Genomic DNA, 15,851 nt, shown 5'->3' with positions numbered 1-15,851 from the left:
AGGGATATGCGGTAGTCATTCCCTGACCTTTCCGCATCCTTCGTATTTGGTGGTCACAGGCTCGAACCCCGGTCTAATCAAGAAGCGTGTGCTACGCATTGCTGCTCCTGCCCACCTGGCTACGGAGGCACCTTACGCTGTACTGATGTCCACTTTTTTTCCTTTGGTGATATGTCTAAAATTAATTTGGCCTTTATTGTTTTATTTAAATTATAAATAAATCACAATATTCACGATTACCTGTTTATATAGCAATCACAAAAACACTGTAACTTATAACTTATTCAGTTTGTGCACAATGTGTGAATTGTGAACTACTATGCATTCAAGCATGCGCTGATGAAGCGATCGCCTGATTGGTCCCTTCAAAGTTACACTGGATAGCAAATAGATCTATGATGCTATGCAGTATGTACTCAGATGTAAGGATCATGCAGGATTGAATCGCCGTGTGAAAATTAATTTTCACCCTGCCCTGTGCTGTCATCTTTATTCAACATCATCAAGGGGCACCATTTCGTCAGCTAGCCTCGGGTGTTGAAATAGCTTTGCACTGTACTGATGTAGCCTGTCAGTGGTGCCCTTCTCCTGCTGGCACCCTTGGCACCTGCCCCAATGCCAAGGCATTCCTACGCCACTGATGACACTGGTGAGTTAAATCATTTTTATGTACAATGTTACTTTGGGGTGAGTATCATAGACATAGAGGTTATTCCATCTTTTATAAACACATTACTTGACTTAAATCTAATGTAAATACTCATTATTAATTTTTAGATTAATAATTTTAAAATTTAAGTATTCACTTCTTTTTGGACATGGAAGTAGGCCAAGAATAAAAATTGTTCTTCTGAGCAGGAGTCCAAAGATGCATTCTTACTGATTTAAAACATCTTAAATATAGACTGCCAAATGTTTTTTTTTTAATTGTATGTAAGAAGCATATGAACTGCAAAACCATAATATTCATAGTGTTATAAATCGTGCCATACTAATGACAAGATTTATAAAACTGTGAATGGTTGTAGAAATTGAATATAAATATTGAAAAATTTATTTTCATTAAATGATTAGATCAGTACACTTAATAAGGGAAGAAATAATTGATGTTTAGGTTAAATTATTTAAACAAGCTAGAAAATAAATGCTAAAGTTTCTCTGAATGACAATCTGCAGTCCATATTCAGTGTGGTGAAATGAACCTTGTTTGCTAAATAAGATTTAGCACACCTCATGAACAGAAAATACAAGAATTAAAAAAAAAATGCTTTGAGAATATGTTTTAGCTCTAGAGCTGGTCTTTATGATAGGAGCATCCAAGTTCTGCATCAATCAAGGAAGAACTATTTTTTAAATCAGAATCTATGTCAGTTGCATAAGTAACCTATTCTGAATTTCAAAGTGTCAGCTACCTCCACCTAAAAAAAGGTAAAACGAGAGTAGAGACATATTAGATGTAAATTATTGATGTAAATTAAAACACATATGAAGATGAAAATAATTAAAGGTAAAGGGCTAACTTAACCCAGCAACAATGCTTGTATCCCCACTGTAAAATATGCTTGTGATGCTCATGATATGTGCTCAACTTTTTTTATTTCTGAAAAAAAGTTTTTGTTGCTGTTTTTTTGAATTCTTCTTTGAGTATATCAGTGAATCTTGTTTACTTGGTTAATGTTTTTTTTTTAATTTTTTAAATGAAAAATATATTTGAAAATGTTCTGCCATTTTACATGTTATTTTCAGTGAAACAAAACTTTTATTAATTCTGCTGCTGAAAAAATATAAACATAAGAAACATATAACATTTATATAAAATATAAACATTGCAGACATAAACTTATAAGCTTGAAACTATTATTCTCTTCTATTTTTCATCTATAAAACAAATAAGTATTATATTTCAAAAATATAAATATTTAAAATAAAAAATATAAAAATGGTCTTCTTGCCCCATGATCAATCTTATGAAGTGCCATGCATTTTTTTAAATTTCTGTAACACTCCCCTTTAAAATGCTTTTCCACTTATATCATAAATATAAACATTGCAGACATAAACTTATAAGCTTGAAACTATTATTCTCTTCTATTTTTCATCTATAAAACAAATAAGTATTATATTTCAAAAATATAAATATTTAAAATAAAAAATATAAAAATGGTCTTCTTGCCCCATGATCAATCTTATGAAGTGCCATGCATTTTTTTAAATTTCTGTAACACTCCCCTTTAAAATGCTTTTCCACTTATATCATAAATATAAACATTGCAGACATAAACTTATAAGCTTGAAACTATTATTCTCTTCTATTTTTCATCTATAAAACAAATAAGTATTATATTTCAAAAATATAAATATTTAAAATAAAAAATATAAAAATGGTCTTCTTGCCCCATGATCAATCTTATGAAGTGCCATGCATTTTTTTAAATTTCTGTAACACTCCCCTTTAAAATGCTTTTCCACTTATATCATTTTTTTATGGTTATACAGCTAGTCATTGTTGGGAGACAGGAGATCAGCCTGTACCTGGCTGGGTTTGGGTGTCTTTGCCCTTAGCCATCAGATAGATGATTCCTTGAGTCAAAAACTCTGGGAATGTGTCACGGTGCTTTATCATCTTGGTGAACTACTCTGCTATGTGCCTGCAAGCGTGTGCACCTTAACTTCTTTTACTAGTAGTTGTGGATGTTATGTATTCCTGGGGTTTGTCAGTTGTGGGACATCCTGACTGACCATTCTTCTTCCTCCTCGATCTTCCATTATTTCATCTTTTGTATGCCCCTGATTTTCTTCCATTCTAGGTCTATCTAGGGATCACAGCCATTATGGCTAACTTTGCTGCTCCACAGGTTGACCCAGAACTCAAGTCCCCTCCGGTCAGGTGTAACTGTTGCCCTCCTCCTCTTGTCCAATGATCCTGTAGAAAGTTCTCTGGTTTCCATCAACTATCTGGTTGTCTGTTTTCGTCTGGGTAATCCTCCTATATCAGTAAAGTCTCTTGCTGAGTGCAAGACGGCTTTGCTTAAGGGTGTCCAGGTATTCTTTGATCGTTTGGTTATAGGTCTTGTGTTTGCTGTGAATGTTGTCTTTCTTAAGGATGGTCTTCACTTTTCTGATCAGCTTCTCACTTCTGTTATTCTATTGGTACTGGGTCAGTTGGACTATCTTAACTTCTATATTCTGATGTAGTAGCCTTCTTTTCAAGGCTGGTGGCTTCTTGTCTTTGCATTTTGTTTGTCTCTGGTTTCTCTTCCGTTCATCCTAGTGGCTGCTACAGTGGCACAGCAATGGTTGTGTAGATGGTATCTAGTGTTACTTTATTGTTATTGTTGTTGAGATAATCCAGTATTATTCACCAGTTGAAGTGGTCTGCGACTCTTTCCAGAGAATTCTGTCGGGTCTGTATGGTGTGGATCTTTGTCGTGTCCATTTCCTTCAATTCTGTTAGAGCCATCTTTCACTCTTATATTTTGGATATTGCAACCTTGTCTGTTCCCACTTCAGCTGCTCCAGGTTGTACTTGCTGTTCCTCCTCCTCTAGGTCTGCTTTGGTTGTGTCCATATTCTGTGTGTTTCGTAGTTGGTCACTCATACCCTGCTTGATTTTTTTCAAAGATTGCAGGAGCTATCAGGTTCTTTGTGACAATGGTCTGCTATTTGCTGTTCAATGACTTGAAGAGTCAGGAACTGTTACAACCACTTGGTGTGTAGTTTTATCTTATACATTGTCATGTCAGTCTCTAACTTGTTCACTTCATACTATGCTTACATGATGAAAGTATCCTTTTTGATACTCCAATTCGTATGGTGGCTTTTTCTTCCTTCCTGGGTGGTCATCATTAGTGCAGTTGCACAGGAAGCACTTCCAGTTGATTGGGCTAAATGGCCTTGCCCTTCCCTTGTGGTAGCCATACAAGGGGACAGCACCACTTACTCCACTGCCTTCCATGAGTGACTGTCTCCGACATTTTAAATTAACCCTTCTGCCTAAGGCCTGAACGCAAGTGACTTTATCCTGTGCCACACTCAATGCAGTATGTTCAATATTTCTACTTGTCATCTTCTTCCGCTATGGAGGTTAACCTGTTTAGCTTTGTTTTTTTGCATCCAGTGGTGGGCGGTAACCATTGGGAGTGACACCAGATGGTACCAATATCTGCCTCAGCCATCACTTCAGTCTTAGAAGTCTGAAAGTGACTTTTGCAATTTTTCCCCTCACGATTTTTTTTCGGTGATGGGACCCAAACTCAGTTGCATCGTATTGGTATCCCTTTATTATTATTATTATTATTATTATTAAATACTACATTTATACAATCAGTAATATTCAAAGTATAGTTAGTAGTAATTTAAGATCTCTTTTAAATATTTCATTCTTTTTAAATGCCAAAAAAAAAAGATTGAAAAAGCAATTAGTATATCAAGTGTGTGAGTTTCAATTTTATATATATAATGTAAAATTTAACAAATTAAAATGAAGGAAAATAAAAATAAGTACAAAATAGTAACACAAACATCAGTGGCAGCAAATATGCACATTCGGCTAAATGTTGCATAAAATAAAACTAAACTAAAATGTATGACCGTGGATAGGACAAACGAGTAGAGTGAAATGATAAAACCAGTGAATAATACAAAAGGTCGGGGAGAAGTAACCAAGAAGAGGGTACTGTGGAAGGAATGCTCCTGATATAATTTAGAATTTGAAAGCCAATTAATTAGAATTTAATGGTGTCCCCTTGTTGGCACCAAGGTCCGAATTGTGTGTCACAAAGATTGGAAACAAACTACCAACAATATGGGACCCAATAGACTAAAAATAAATAATAATAATAAAATACTAACCATTATGCCCCATCTCGACAGAGACCCACAAGGCCAATAATGGTCAGGGAATCACTGCATTTTGAACTTTAAATAAATCCATGCAGTGACAGAATGATCCAATGATCAAATTACCAATGCAATGGATTTGAATAATGGTGGTCCTTATTCGGTGGAAAAATAATAAGACAGAAAGACAAGCACTTGCATGGCAAAACCACACCACTGACAAAACAACTGTTGAACTAAAATATATAGAAATAAATTGGGCTATAGAGGGCGGTAGAGATGCAGCATTAGCAATTCGTCACACTACTACCATGTAATCAGGGCCACGCCAACCCTGTGTTCAAGTGTACGATGAACACAGGTAGCCAAATCCAAGGGCGGCCGAAATGATGTAGAACCTAAGCATAATTTGAATAAAGAAAATACAAATAAATAAATTCTTGTCATAATAAACTTTTTAAAAATGATTAGATAGTGAACCTGTAAAACCTGTAACTTTTTTGATTTTTATTCATATATCAAACTCCTCTGACCATGTGGTCATCCCAGAGTATAAACAGAAAATTTATTTTATTTATATTAGTAATTGTTGAGAGCCCATTATACAGTATTACCTCTTTTAATGATAGGGATGCATTCGCTGAGACAATTGGATCAAATTTTGGGGAATTAATCGTTTGTACCTAGTCGCCACCAACTAAAAACTTTTATCAGTTATGTTATAGTGAGTATCATTTACAGAGGTATATTATAATATACCTCTGTAAATGATATAAGAGGTATATTATATTAGATTTGTAAATTTAAATTAAGTTAACAAAAAAGTAGATATCAGAGAACACTTTTTAGGTTTTTTCCCTATAACAAATTCAACAGGGTTAAGTGCATTTATTTTAAACAAGTTTAATGAATTAGGCCTTGATATTAATAATAGCAAATAGGAGAAAGCAAATGAATATAAAACACCATTATGCCTGGCATTTGTGGATTATGAAAAGGCATTTGACTCCATACAGCATAAAGCAATGTTTCGGGCACTGGAAAGACAAGGCATAGATACCCCACATATTATGATTTTGAAGAAAATATATGAGAATGCTACCTCCTTTATTAGACTAGACAAAGACAGTAGGAAATTTAAAATCGAGAATGGATTTCGACAAGGAGACAAAATATCTCCGAAGCTGTTTACTGCTGCCCTTGAGGAAGCTTTCAGAAGATTAGACTGGTCGCAGAAAGGAGTCAATGTGAACGGAGAGTACCTAAACCATCTACGATTTGCAGATGACATTGTGGTCATAAGCCATGATCCCAAAGAATTAGAGGAAAATCTTAATCAGTTATGCACAGTTAGTAAGGATTTTGGACTAAAGAAGAATATGGCTAAAACAAAAGTAATGATGAACAAGTATGCCACAGAAAGGGAAATAATGATTGAAGGAGCAGTAATTGAAAAGATGGAGTCATATACTTATCTGGGACAAGTTATTAGCTGTAATAATGATAAATGGCTGAAAGTCAAGAGAAGAATAAATTTTGGATGGATAGCATTCAGGAAATATAGTCACATACTGAAGCGCAATATCCCTGTTTGTCTGAAACGTAAAATAATGAACCAATGTATACTCCTCACCATGACTTATGGAAGTGAAACTTGGGCACTCACCAAAAGAATGGAAGAGAAGCTGAGAACAACACAGCGAAGAATGGAACAAATTATATTGGGAATCAGACTGTTAAATAAGAAGAGAAACACATGGATTAGGCAGCAAACTCAAGTAAAGGACATTCTTATCAAAACTAAAGAACTAAAATGGTCTTGGGCCAGGACACATAGCTCGAAGACATAATGACAAATGGACTAAGAAAATAACAGAATGGTACCCAAGAGGAGCTAGAAGAAAACCTGGAAGACAAAGGCAGAGATGGATAGATGAAATTCATGAGTTTGTGGGTAGTAAATCTATGGCCAGTGCTCAAAACAGAAGGAACTGGAAAGGCCTTCATCCTGCAAAGGATGAAGGCCTTTGCAGGATGAAGGGCACTGGAAGGGCACTTGATGAAGGGCACTGGAAAGACAAAGATGCCTTGTCTTTCCAGTGCCCTGCAGTGGATTGAAAATGGCTGATGATGATGATGATTAATATGTGTGGGCAAGGTTATGACAACAGAGCTAACAAACATGAGGGGCAAACATTGGTTTGCAAAGAAAAATTTTAAATATCAACCACCATGCTTTTTTTTGTACCCTGAGCTGCACATAGTCTCAACTTGGTGCTGCCAAAACTAATTTTGAAACAGTCAAGAATTGTTTATATTTTTTTTCTTCGTCCATGCAACGTTGGGACATTTCAAAAAAATATGTTTCGAAATTACTTTTAAAACCAGTAAGCAATACAAGATGGGAAAGTCGTATGCAATAAGGCCATTAAGACAAGAAATTGGCGAAATTTATGATGTCCTTTTAGAAATAATGGAAGATAAGAATAAGGATGTTAAATCACGACACCAGTCAAAATGTTTAGTCTCAAAATTAAAATCATTTAAATTTATATGTTCAATAGTAATTTGGTAAGAAATATTAAATAATGTGAATGTAGTAAGTAAAACAATGCAAAATCCAAAATTGATCAATTAAATAATTGATCAATCTTGGCTTGATCAATTAAATAATTTATTCATTACTTGCAAAGTAAACGATCTGATAGTGGCTTTTTAGAGTTTTTAAATGAATCAAAACAGTTAGCTGAAATATGGAAACTGAAACTAAATTTCGTGATGTCTCTCTTATACGTCGATGTAAAAAGAAAATTCAATTTGAATCATTTGATTATGAAAATCTAGATGAAGGCAAAAACGATGCACAGTTAAATTTTAAAATTAATTTTTATTTTTCAATACTAGACACAACAATAAATTCTCTAAAAGACAGATCTGATTTATTAAGAACACATAGTGATGATTTCAATTTTTTATATGACACATAATTTAAAGCATATAACCGATCAAGAAATTCTAAAATGTTGTAAAGATTTCCAAAATAAATTACCAGACTATATCAAGAACGAAAAGGATATCGATGCCATTGACATGAAAGATGAATTAAAAGTACTTAAAAATATTTTAAAACCAGATTTGAGAGTAACAGAAGTATTAGAGTATATTTTTGAAAATACTTTATGTACCACTTTTCCAAACGCAGTGGTTGCTCTAAGAATACTTCTTACATTGCTAGTAAGAAGTATTGTAGCTACCAGGGAAAGATCATTTTCCAATTATCTTTGTAGTACAATGTCCCAAGACAGATTGGATAATTTAGCACTAGTCTCGACAGAACATGATTTAGCTGAAAGTTTAGATATGCACGATGTGATAAAAAAAATTTCAGAACTGAAAGCCCGAAAAGTTCAATTTATTTAATATCTAGTCATTTTATTTCAATTTATTTTATAAGTTAAATATGTAATAACACATGAATTAAACTTTATACATGTAATTATGTTTAGTTATAAATAAAGGTTATTATTATTATATATTTGTGTATTTTTATTATCTGTTTTCATGATTTTTTTTCAAAACTAAGTGATATTATTTAAAATATACATATCAAATTTCGATAAAAATTATTCCGCAAAGCTGTCTTAATTTTATGTTACCTTTTCATGTTCAAATATGTGTAGCATGAATAAAGCATGATAAGGAAATAAAGTTTGTTCCGGGGCGGCATATTTTTCCTTTGAACACAGACGGCCAATATATACGGCATGGCCCTGCATGTAATTATAATGTAAAATTTAAGAAATTAAAATGAAGGAAAATAAAAATAAGTATAAAATAGTAATGCAAACATCAGTGGCAGCAAATATGCACATTCTACTAAATGGCGCATAAAATAAAACTAAAATAAAATGTATGCCAGTAGTATGGCAAACCAGCAGAGCAAAATGATAAACTAAACTAGTGACTAATACAAAAGAAAAAGGGAGAGAAGTAATCAAGAAGAGGGTATTGTGGAAGGAATGCTTCTGATATAATTTAGAATTTGAAAGCCAATTAATTAGAATTTAATGGCACCCACTTTATGGTATACCAAGGTCCAAATTGTGTGAAATATCACAAAGATTATCACGAAGGACTACCAAAAATATGGGACCAAATAAACTAAAAATAAATAATAATAATAAAATAGACTGACCATTGTGCCAAATCTCGACAGAGGACCACAAGACTAATAATGGTCACAGAATCACTGCATCTTGAACGTTATATAAATCCATGTGGTGACGGAACAATCCAAAAGTCGAACTGCCAATGCAATGGATTTGAATAACTGTGGTCCTTCTATAGCCCAATTTATTTCTATATATTCTAGTTCAACAGTTGTTTTGTCAGTGATGTGGTTTTGCCATGCAAGAGCTTGGCTTTCTGTTTTTGGATTTTTTCACTGCATAAGGACCACCATTATTCAAATCCATTGCATCTTTAAGAATTTCTCTATTCTGTGCAATGGAATTACAACTCAGACCTCTCCAAACAAATGACAAGTAGTCAATTCGTTTGATCATGGAGGACAATGAAGCTATGTGAAGAAATTTATATCAAAATTTATGGAATTTAGTATCCAGAATAATATTACAAGAATGTTCTTCACCACCTTTTGATGATGAGATTTTTAAATATTTTTAATGACACTGAAATTCTAATATTATCAAACAAGAGTATATTTACTTACAATAACTTCTGGAAGATTATCGGGAACAATGTCACAGGCAGGAAGTTGAGAAACTGAAGGCCTACAAATAAGCTGAGATATGGAAAGTGAGGTGATATTGCAGTAACCTGCTCCAATTCTAACAGCAGTAATATCAGATATTTCCAAGCCTTTATCTAAATTATGTCCCTACAAAACAGATTACATTAATATTGACCATATGTGTAGCATATTTTGATCATATATGTATCATATTCAAAATCATATATGATTATAACAGATTATAACATACAATCAAAAAGTACAGTGTAGGTTTGAAAGTTCAATACAAATTCTAGATACGTATTCAAGTACAAATTAATGTCACATAAATTTATACAGGATGTTTCTAACTGGGCCATAGCTGTTTGAATTTTCATATGAAAGCACATACCTAGTATGAATATGCATTTTACTATACATACCAAGCTGATAATTTAATTTATGACAAACTGCTGGTAGTTGGCAGGAGAATCTGTGTCCAGGAATATTCTCTCACAGTGTAAGTTCTGACATGTCTGGTAGTTGCAAAGTGCCTAAGTGTGAACTGTTTTGTGAGTTGCATAATAGAAGATTTGAATACCGAAAAACATTTTGTTATATGCTATTGTGTTAAACATGTATGAGTGCTACAGAGACTGAAAAAAAAATGTCAGAGGTTTACAGAGATAAGTTTTTGAAGAAAATTGCAATTTTAAAGTGGCACATGTGCATCAAAGAGAGTCTAGAATCTGTGGCCACAATGCCCATTCTCAAAGACTTACCAATAAATGGCTTCTGGGAGTGCCTCTATAAGTTGTTCATTGATGGCATAAGTGTATACACTTTATTTTGAAAAGGAGAGAGCACCAGCAGACTTCAGTAATGAAGATTAAAATTAAACTAGGTATCTACATTTTAGTGTTTATCACATATAGGCCTTCTCATTGGCATCTCCAGAGCCATGTGCGCAGGAGAAGCAGTGCATAGCACATGCTTTTTGATTAGACCAGGGTTTGAGCCAATGACCACCAAATACGGAGGATACGGAAAGGTCAGGGAATGACCACCGCATATCCCAGGAGCAATATGGCCTTAGTTGCTAATGCTCCTAAAAAACCAAATAACAACAACCTTCTTATTTATTTTTTATTTTTTTATTTTTACTTTTTATTTTTTTAATTTTTACCATTCAAAAATGCACCCTGCCATAACCATTCATAAACAGATACTTGTTTATATTAACTTTTTTATTTGATTTGGAAAGAACTACCTCTATAATTTTGTTAGTGTAACTTAGAAACATCCTGTATGTTGTTCATATACAGAGAAAGAATCATGTAACGTGTTATAATAAGAACTTTTCTCAAAAACTAATAGAGCTTCCTTTTATTTTTAATGCAAAGGCTGTAGAGAACTAATAAGAAATTTGCAATCAGTACACACTTTTCTTCTCCTGCTGATATAGATGCCAAGAACCTCTGGCCAATGGGAATCTTCACTCATAAAAAAAAATTTTACACCAAACAATAGTTCATTCTTTGTTCCAATCAGCAACTAAAACTGTCAGGCAAGTTTGCCAGATTTATAAGACCTTATTTTGTACTTATTATTCAGGATTCTAACAATGTAATGTGCACACTGTTGTGAACCTGCAATTTTGAATGTAAGATGTTAATTTGCTGTCTCTATGTATAATTTTGCAAATCTTAATACTGCATAAATTTTAGCAAAAAAACAGAGCCCTGTTAATTAGTACTTACCATAATTAAGTGATACCTGTTTGTCTTAATATTTACTTCTTTATGTAAAGTGTGCACTGATTTTTGTCATTTGTATAATGGAAGATTTGAAGAATGAGAAATATTTTGTCATAAGCTATTGTGTTGATGTGACATGAATGTTCCAAAGACTGTAAGAGAAATGTCAGAAGTTGAAGAAAATGGCAATTTTAAAGTGGCAGAGGTGCATTAAAGGAAGTCAAATAGCTATAGCCACAATGCCTACTTGTTCATAGACTTATTTCATTTTATTTCATAAAGATTTATCATAGACTTATTTCATATTGATTAAAAGTTATTCATCTTCCAACATCTTCATATGGTTCCTCCCACCCCTTCATCCTTGTGCATATTTTATTTCAGTTCCTGCAAATTTTTACACTGAGGCATACACTATAATCACATACACTCCTTTTATAACCTCATAACTGATTACCTGATACATGAATTATAATATAATATAGATAGCATTTTTGTTCAAGAGATTCAGTTTACACTTTGCACCTGGCTGTTATTTAGTCTGGTTAGCAATGTTCCCTTTGTGCAATGACATGATGAATGATTTATTCTGGATAGTATATATCCAGTAAGCACCAGAAGTTAAAGTTGTGTGAGTGTTGCATAGTAGACTGTCTGGAAGTATCTGATATCAGTAAGAATTGTTTTAGACTAGATTGTCTATGGATGCCTATCGAAGGATTAAAAGTGAGGGGCCCATCAAGCTCTCAGCTGCCCACACCAATGCCAGAGCTTGCACTTGGTCATCATGCAACACAGCGGCAGCCCCCAAGGCAGAATGCGCTGATCCCAAAGGAACTAGTAGTTGTTGGTGACTCTATTGTCAGGGAAACGGGAAACATGCTTTGTAAAAAGGATAGGTGGAACAGGACCAGGGTATGTCTGCCAGGGGCAAAGGTTGATGACGTTGTAGAGCAGATATCATCTTTTAAGGGCACAAAAGGTGATATAGTTGTACACATTGGCACTAATGATATTAAGAGTAGGAGACCGGCGGAATTACTTAACAAGTACACGTCACTGTTGAAAAAAGCCGTGAATTAGGGTTGAATTTGAAAGTGTCTGCAATTCTGCCCAGACACGATAGGAGGGAGTATATGATGAGAGCCCTGTCGATCAATTCGGCCCTGGAAGGATTGTGCAAGGCTCAAGGGATAGAATTTTTTTCAGCCTGGTCTGTACTTGTTAACAGGAGAGACTGCTTCTACAGGGATGGGATACACTTAAATAGAAAGGGTGCAAGAATGTTTGCTGATGCTATCGAGGCAGTGTTAGGTGGGTCGGAAATCTGCTAGATTGGGGGGATACAAGGACCAATAGATTAACAGTAGCCACTGGCAGAGGTGAAAGTGATTCTTGCACTGCTTCTATTGGAATGAGCCGCAGCCTGGAAAATAAGATGCAGGATATTTCAGAGACTGCTGGGAATCGTTGGGGTACAAATAAACACATAGGTTGTGTTAGGGTAGCTAAGAAAAAGAACAGGTGCATGTATACGTGCGTGTACACCAATGCTAGGAGTTTAGTAAATAAATTTGATGAATTTGAGGTATTGCTCAAAACATTAAAGGCAGATATTGTGGGGATTTCAGACGCGTGGTGTCACACAGATATAAGGAATGCAGAACTGGAATTTGGGGAGTACAATGTCTACAGAAAGGATAGACAGGATAGGAAGGGAGGAGAGGTTATGCTATTAGTTAAGAAATACATAAAATCCAAGGAAGTGAAGCCAGTCGACATTGCTGGACAGTGCAGTGTCGAGTCAGTTTGGTGTGACATAAGCATTGGGAGATCAAAATTGAGAGTAGGAGTGTGCTATAGGCCTAATGACTCTGATGAGTATAATAAGAAACTGTACGGGGAAAGAGTGGGCCAGTAAATCAAAGAGTCTTATAATGAGGGATTTTAATTTCCCAGATATTGACTGGAATTTGGGGGCTGGTCACTCACATACTAGCAAGGCTTTTGTGGATTTATTGGATGATTGTTTTCTACATCAGCATGTTCCGGAGGCAACTAGAGGGAGTAATACTCTTGATTTGATTATCAGTAGTGATTCTTCATGCATTAAGAATCTGCAGGTAAATGAACCACTATGTGGCAGCGATCACAGTGTGCTGAAGTGGGATTTACTCAAAGAGGTAACTACCATTAGGGGTAAAGGGAAGGGTTATTGCTTTCGTAAAGGCGACAACGATGGACTGAGACAGTATTTAAATTCTATACAGTGGGACCATCTGATGATGTTACCAACAGCAAATTCAAAATGGGAAGCATTCAAAGAACTTATCTTGGAAGCTACTAGGCTTTACATACCAACTAAGAAATATTGTTCAAGGTTTAGGCCTAAGTGGATGTCAGATGAACTAATGAGACATATGGCAGAGAAGAAAAATGCATGGGATACATACAAATTAACACGTGACACAGAAGCCTATGATAGATACAAGTTGAGATGTAACCAAGTTACAAAGGAGGTTAGGCAGGCGAAGGCAGATTATGAGAAATCTTTGGCAAGGGATGCAAAGAAAAACAGCAAAGAGTTCTTTACTTATGTAAACTCTAGAAGGAAGTGGATGAATCAGATTGGTCCACTTGATATCGATGGGTCAACTGTTGATGATCCTGCTCAGGTAGCTAACAAACTGAATGAATATTTTGCATCAACATTCACACATGAGGAGTTATTCAGCGAGGGGAATGCCAGAGGTGTATTCAACTCTGGCAGTAAGCCAGAGAATCTTGTAATAACTGAGAGTAAAGTGGAGGAGAAATTGTAGAAGATAAATACAAGAAAGGCACCTGGGTGGATGGGATCTGTCCAGTTATACTAAAGGAAGCAGCAAAGGAAGTAAGCAAACCCTTAGCCATAATTATGAGAGCTTCCTTGGACTCAGGGGCAGTACCCATGGACTGGATATGTGCAAATGTGACCCCAATTCACAAAGGAGGATCAAAGGGCGACACAAGTAATTATAGACCTGTTAGTTTAACTTCTGTTCCTGGAAAATTAATGGAGGCACTGGTTAAAGAAGCAATGCAGGATCATCTAGACAAGACTTCAGTTATAGCTCAGACACAGCATGGTTTTGTTAAGGGGAAGTCTCGCCTGGCCAATTTGATTGGATACTATGATGCAGTCACAAAAGAACTGGATGCAGGGAATAACTTTGATATTATATACTTGGATCTTAGAAAGGCTTTTGATACTGTTGCACATGGAAGACTGCTGCACAAATTGGAGAAGTGTGGCATTGGAGGCAAATTGCTGCTAGGGATAAAGGGGTGGTTGAGGGGGAGAAGACAGAGAGTGGTAATCAATGGACACTGCTCATCGTGGACTAATGTTACTAGTGGAGTCCCTCAGGGTTCAGTATTGGATCCATTATTGTTTTCTGTATTTATAAATGATATTGATGATGGTATATCAAGCTTAATGTCCAAGTTTGCAGACGATATGAAGGTTGGCAGGGTTGTCAAGGACACTACTGACACTATGCTACTGCAACAGGATCTGGAAAGGTTGAGCAGATGGGCTGAGAGGTGGCAAATGAAGTTTAACATTGACAAATGTAAAGTACTACATATGGGAAACAGCAACCCCAGAGCAACGTATCAACTCTGTGGTACTACACTGACAGTGGTAGAGAATGAAAGGGACCTAGGGGTGGTTGTGTAGGCAGATATGAAGTTTTCTGAGCAGTGCAGACAGACGAGCTGCAAGAGTAGCTCATGGTGTATTGTCAATGATATATAGGAATTTTTCTAGCAGGGATAAGGAGGTGATTATTCCCTTGTATAAGGCAATGGTCAGACCGCACCTAGAGTACTGTATATAGGTCTGGAGGCCTCATTTCAAGAAGGATGTAGAGATGCTGGAACGAGTACAGAGAAGGGCAAGAAGATTAGTGAATGGAACAAAGGGGAGCTCTTACGAAGAAAGGCTTACGTTTTGCAAATTACAGTGTCTGGAGACTAGGCACCGGCAAGGGGATCTGATAGAGGTGTATAAAGCCTTGAATGGTTTGAGCATGCTCAATGCTGATGGGATTCTTCCTCTTGCTCAGAATAATCACCTGAGAGGGCATAAATTCAAATTGAGGAAAGACAGATGTAGGATAGACGTGAGGAAATTTGCCTTTAGCCAGCGGGTGGTTGGTTGCTGGAATAGACTCCCATCCCTTGTCGTGGAAGTTGATAGCCTAAATAAGTTTAAGGCTCAGCTGGACAGGTATTTCGAACGAACAGAGGGGTGAAGTGGAAGTGGTTATTTTTTATTTATTTATTTATTTTTATTTTTATTTTATTTTATTTTATTTTTTTGGCTGATGCTACATAAGCTTGCTTTCTTGCATCAAATGCCTCTACTAATGCTAATGCTAATGGTTTCAATCTCAAACAATACTCAGAGTTCAATTATTATAGTAGTTGTGCCAACAAATGTTTCAACACTCATTTTGGTAAAATGAAAAATGAGTGTT

The 15,851-nt window shown here is 35.4% G+C and overlaps 1 protein-coding gene across 1 annotated transcript in view; it reads right to left on the bottom strand.

The window, feature by feature from the left end:
* Window positions 1-1,303: 1,303 nt before the first annotated feature.
* LOC150080683 (plexin-A2-like) overlaps window positions 1,304-15,851 on the bottom strand; it is a 221,690-nt gene continuing 207,142 nt past the window's right edge. The window contains exons 20-21 of the mRNA XM_090381092.1: window positions 9,572-9,739; window positions 1,304-1,418 (exon numbers count right to left, since the gene is read on the bottom strand). Coding sequence (XP_090237218.1) covers window positions 1,368-1,418; window positions 9,572-9,739 — 219 coding nt within the window. The 3' untranslated portion in view covers window positions 1,304-1,367. The remainder of the gene's footprint in view (window positions 1,419-9,571; window positions 9,740-15,851) is intronic.

The sequence above is a fragment of the Mastigoproctus giganteus genome, chromosome 9 (assembly GCF_048544385.1).
Source record: "Mastigoproctus giganteus isolate SK-2022 chromosome 9, ASM4854438v1, whole genome shotgun sequence".
NCBI classification, from domain to species: Eukaryota; Metazoa; Arthropoda; class Arachnida; order Uropygi; family Thelyphonidae; genus Mastigoproctus; species Mastigoproctus giganteus.
The sequence above is the reverse complement of the archived record's forward strand: the minus strand, read 5'-3'. Positions and strand labels throughout refer to the sequence as shown.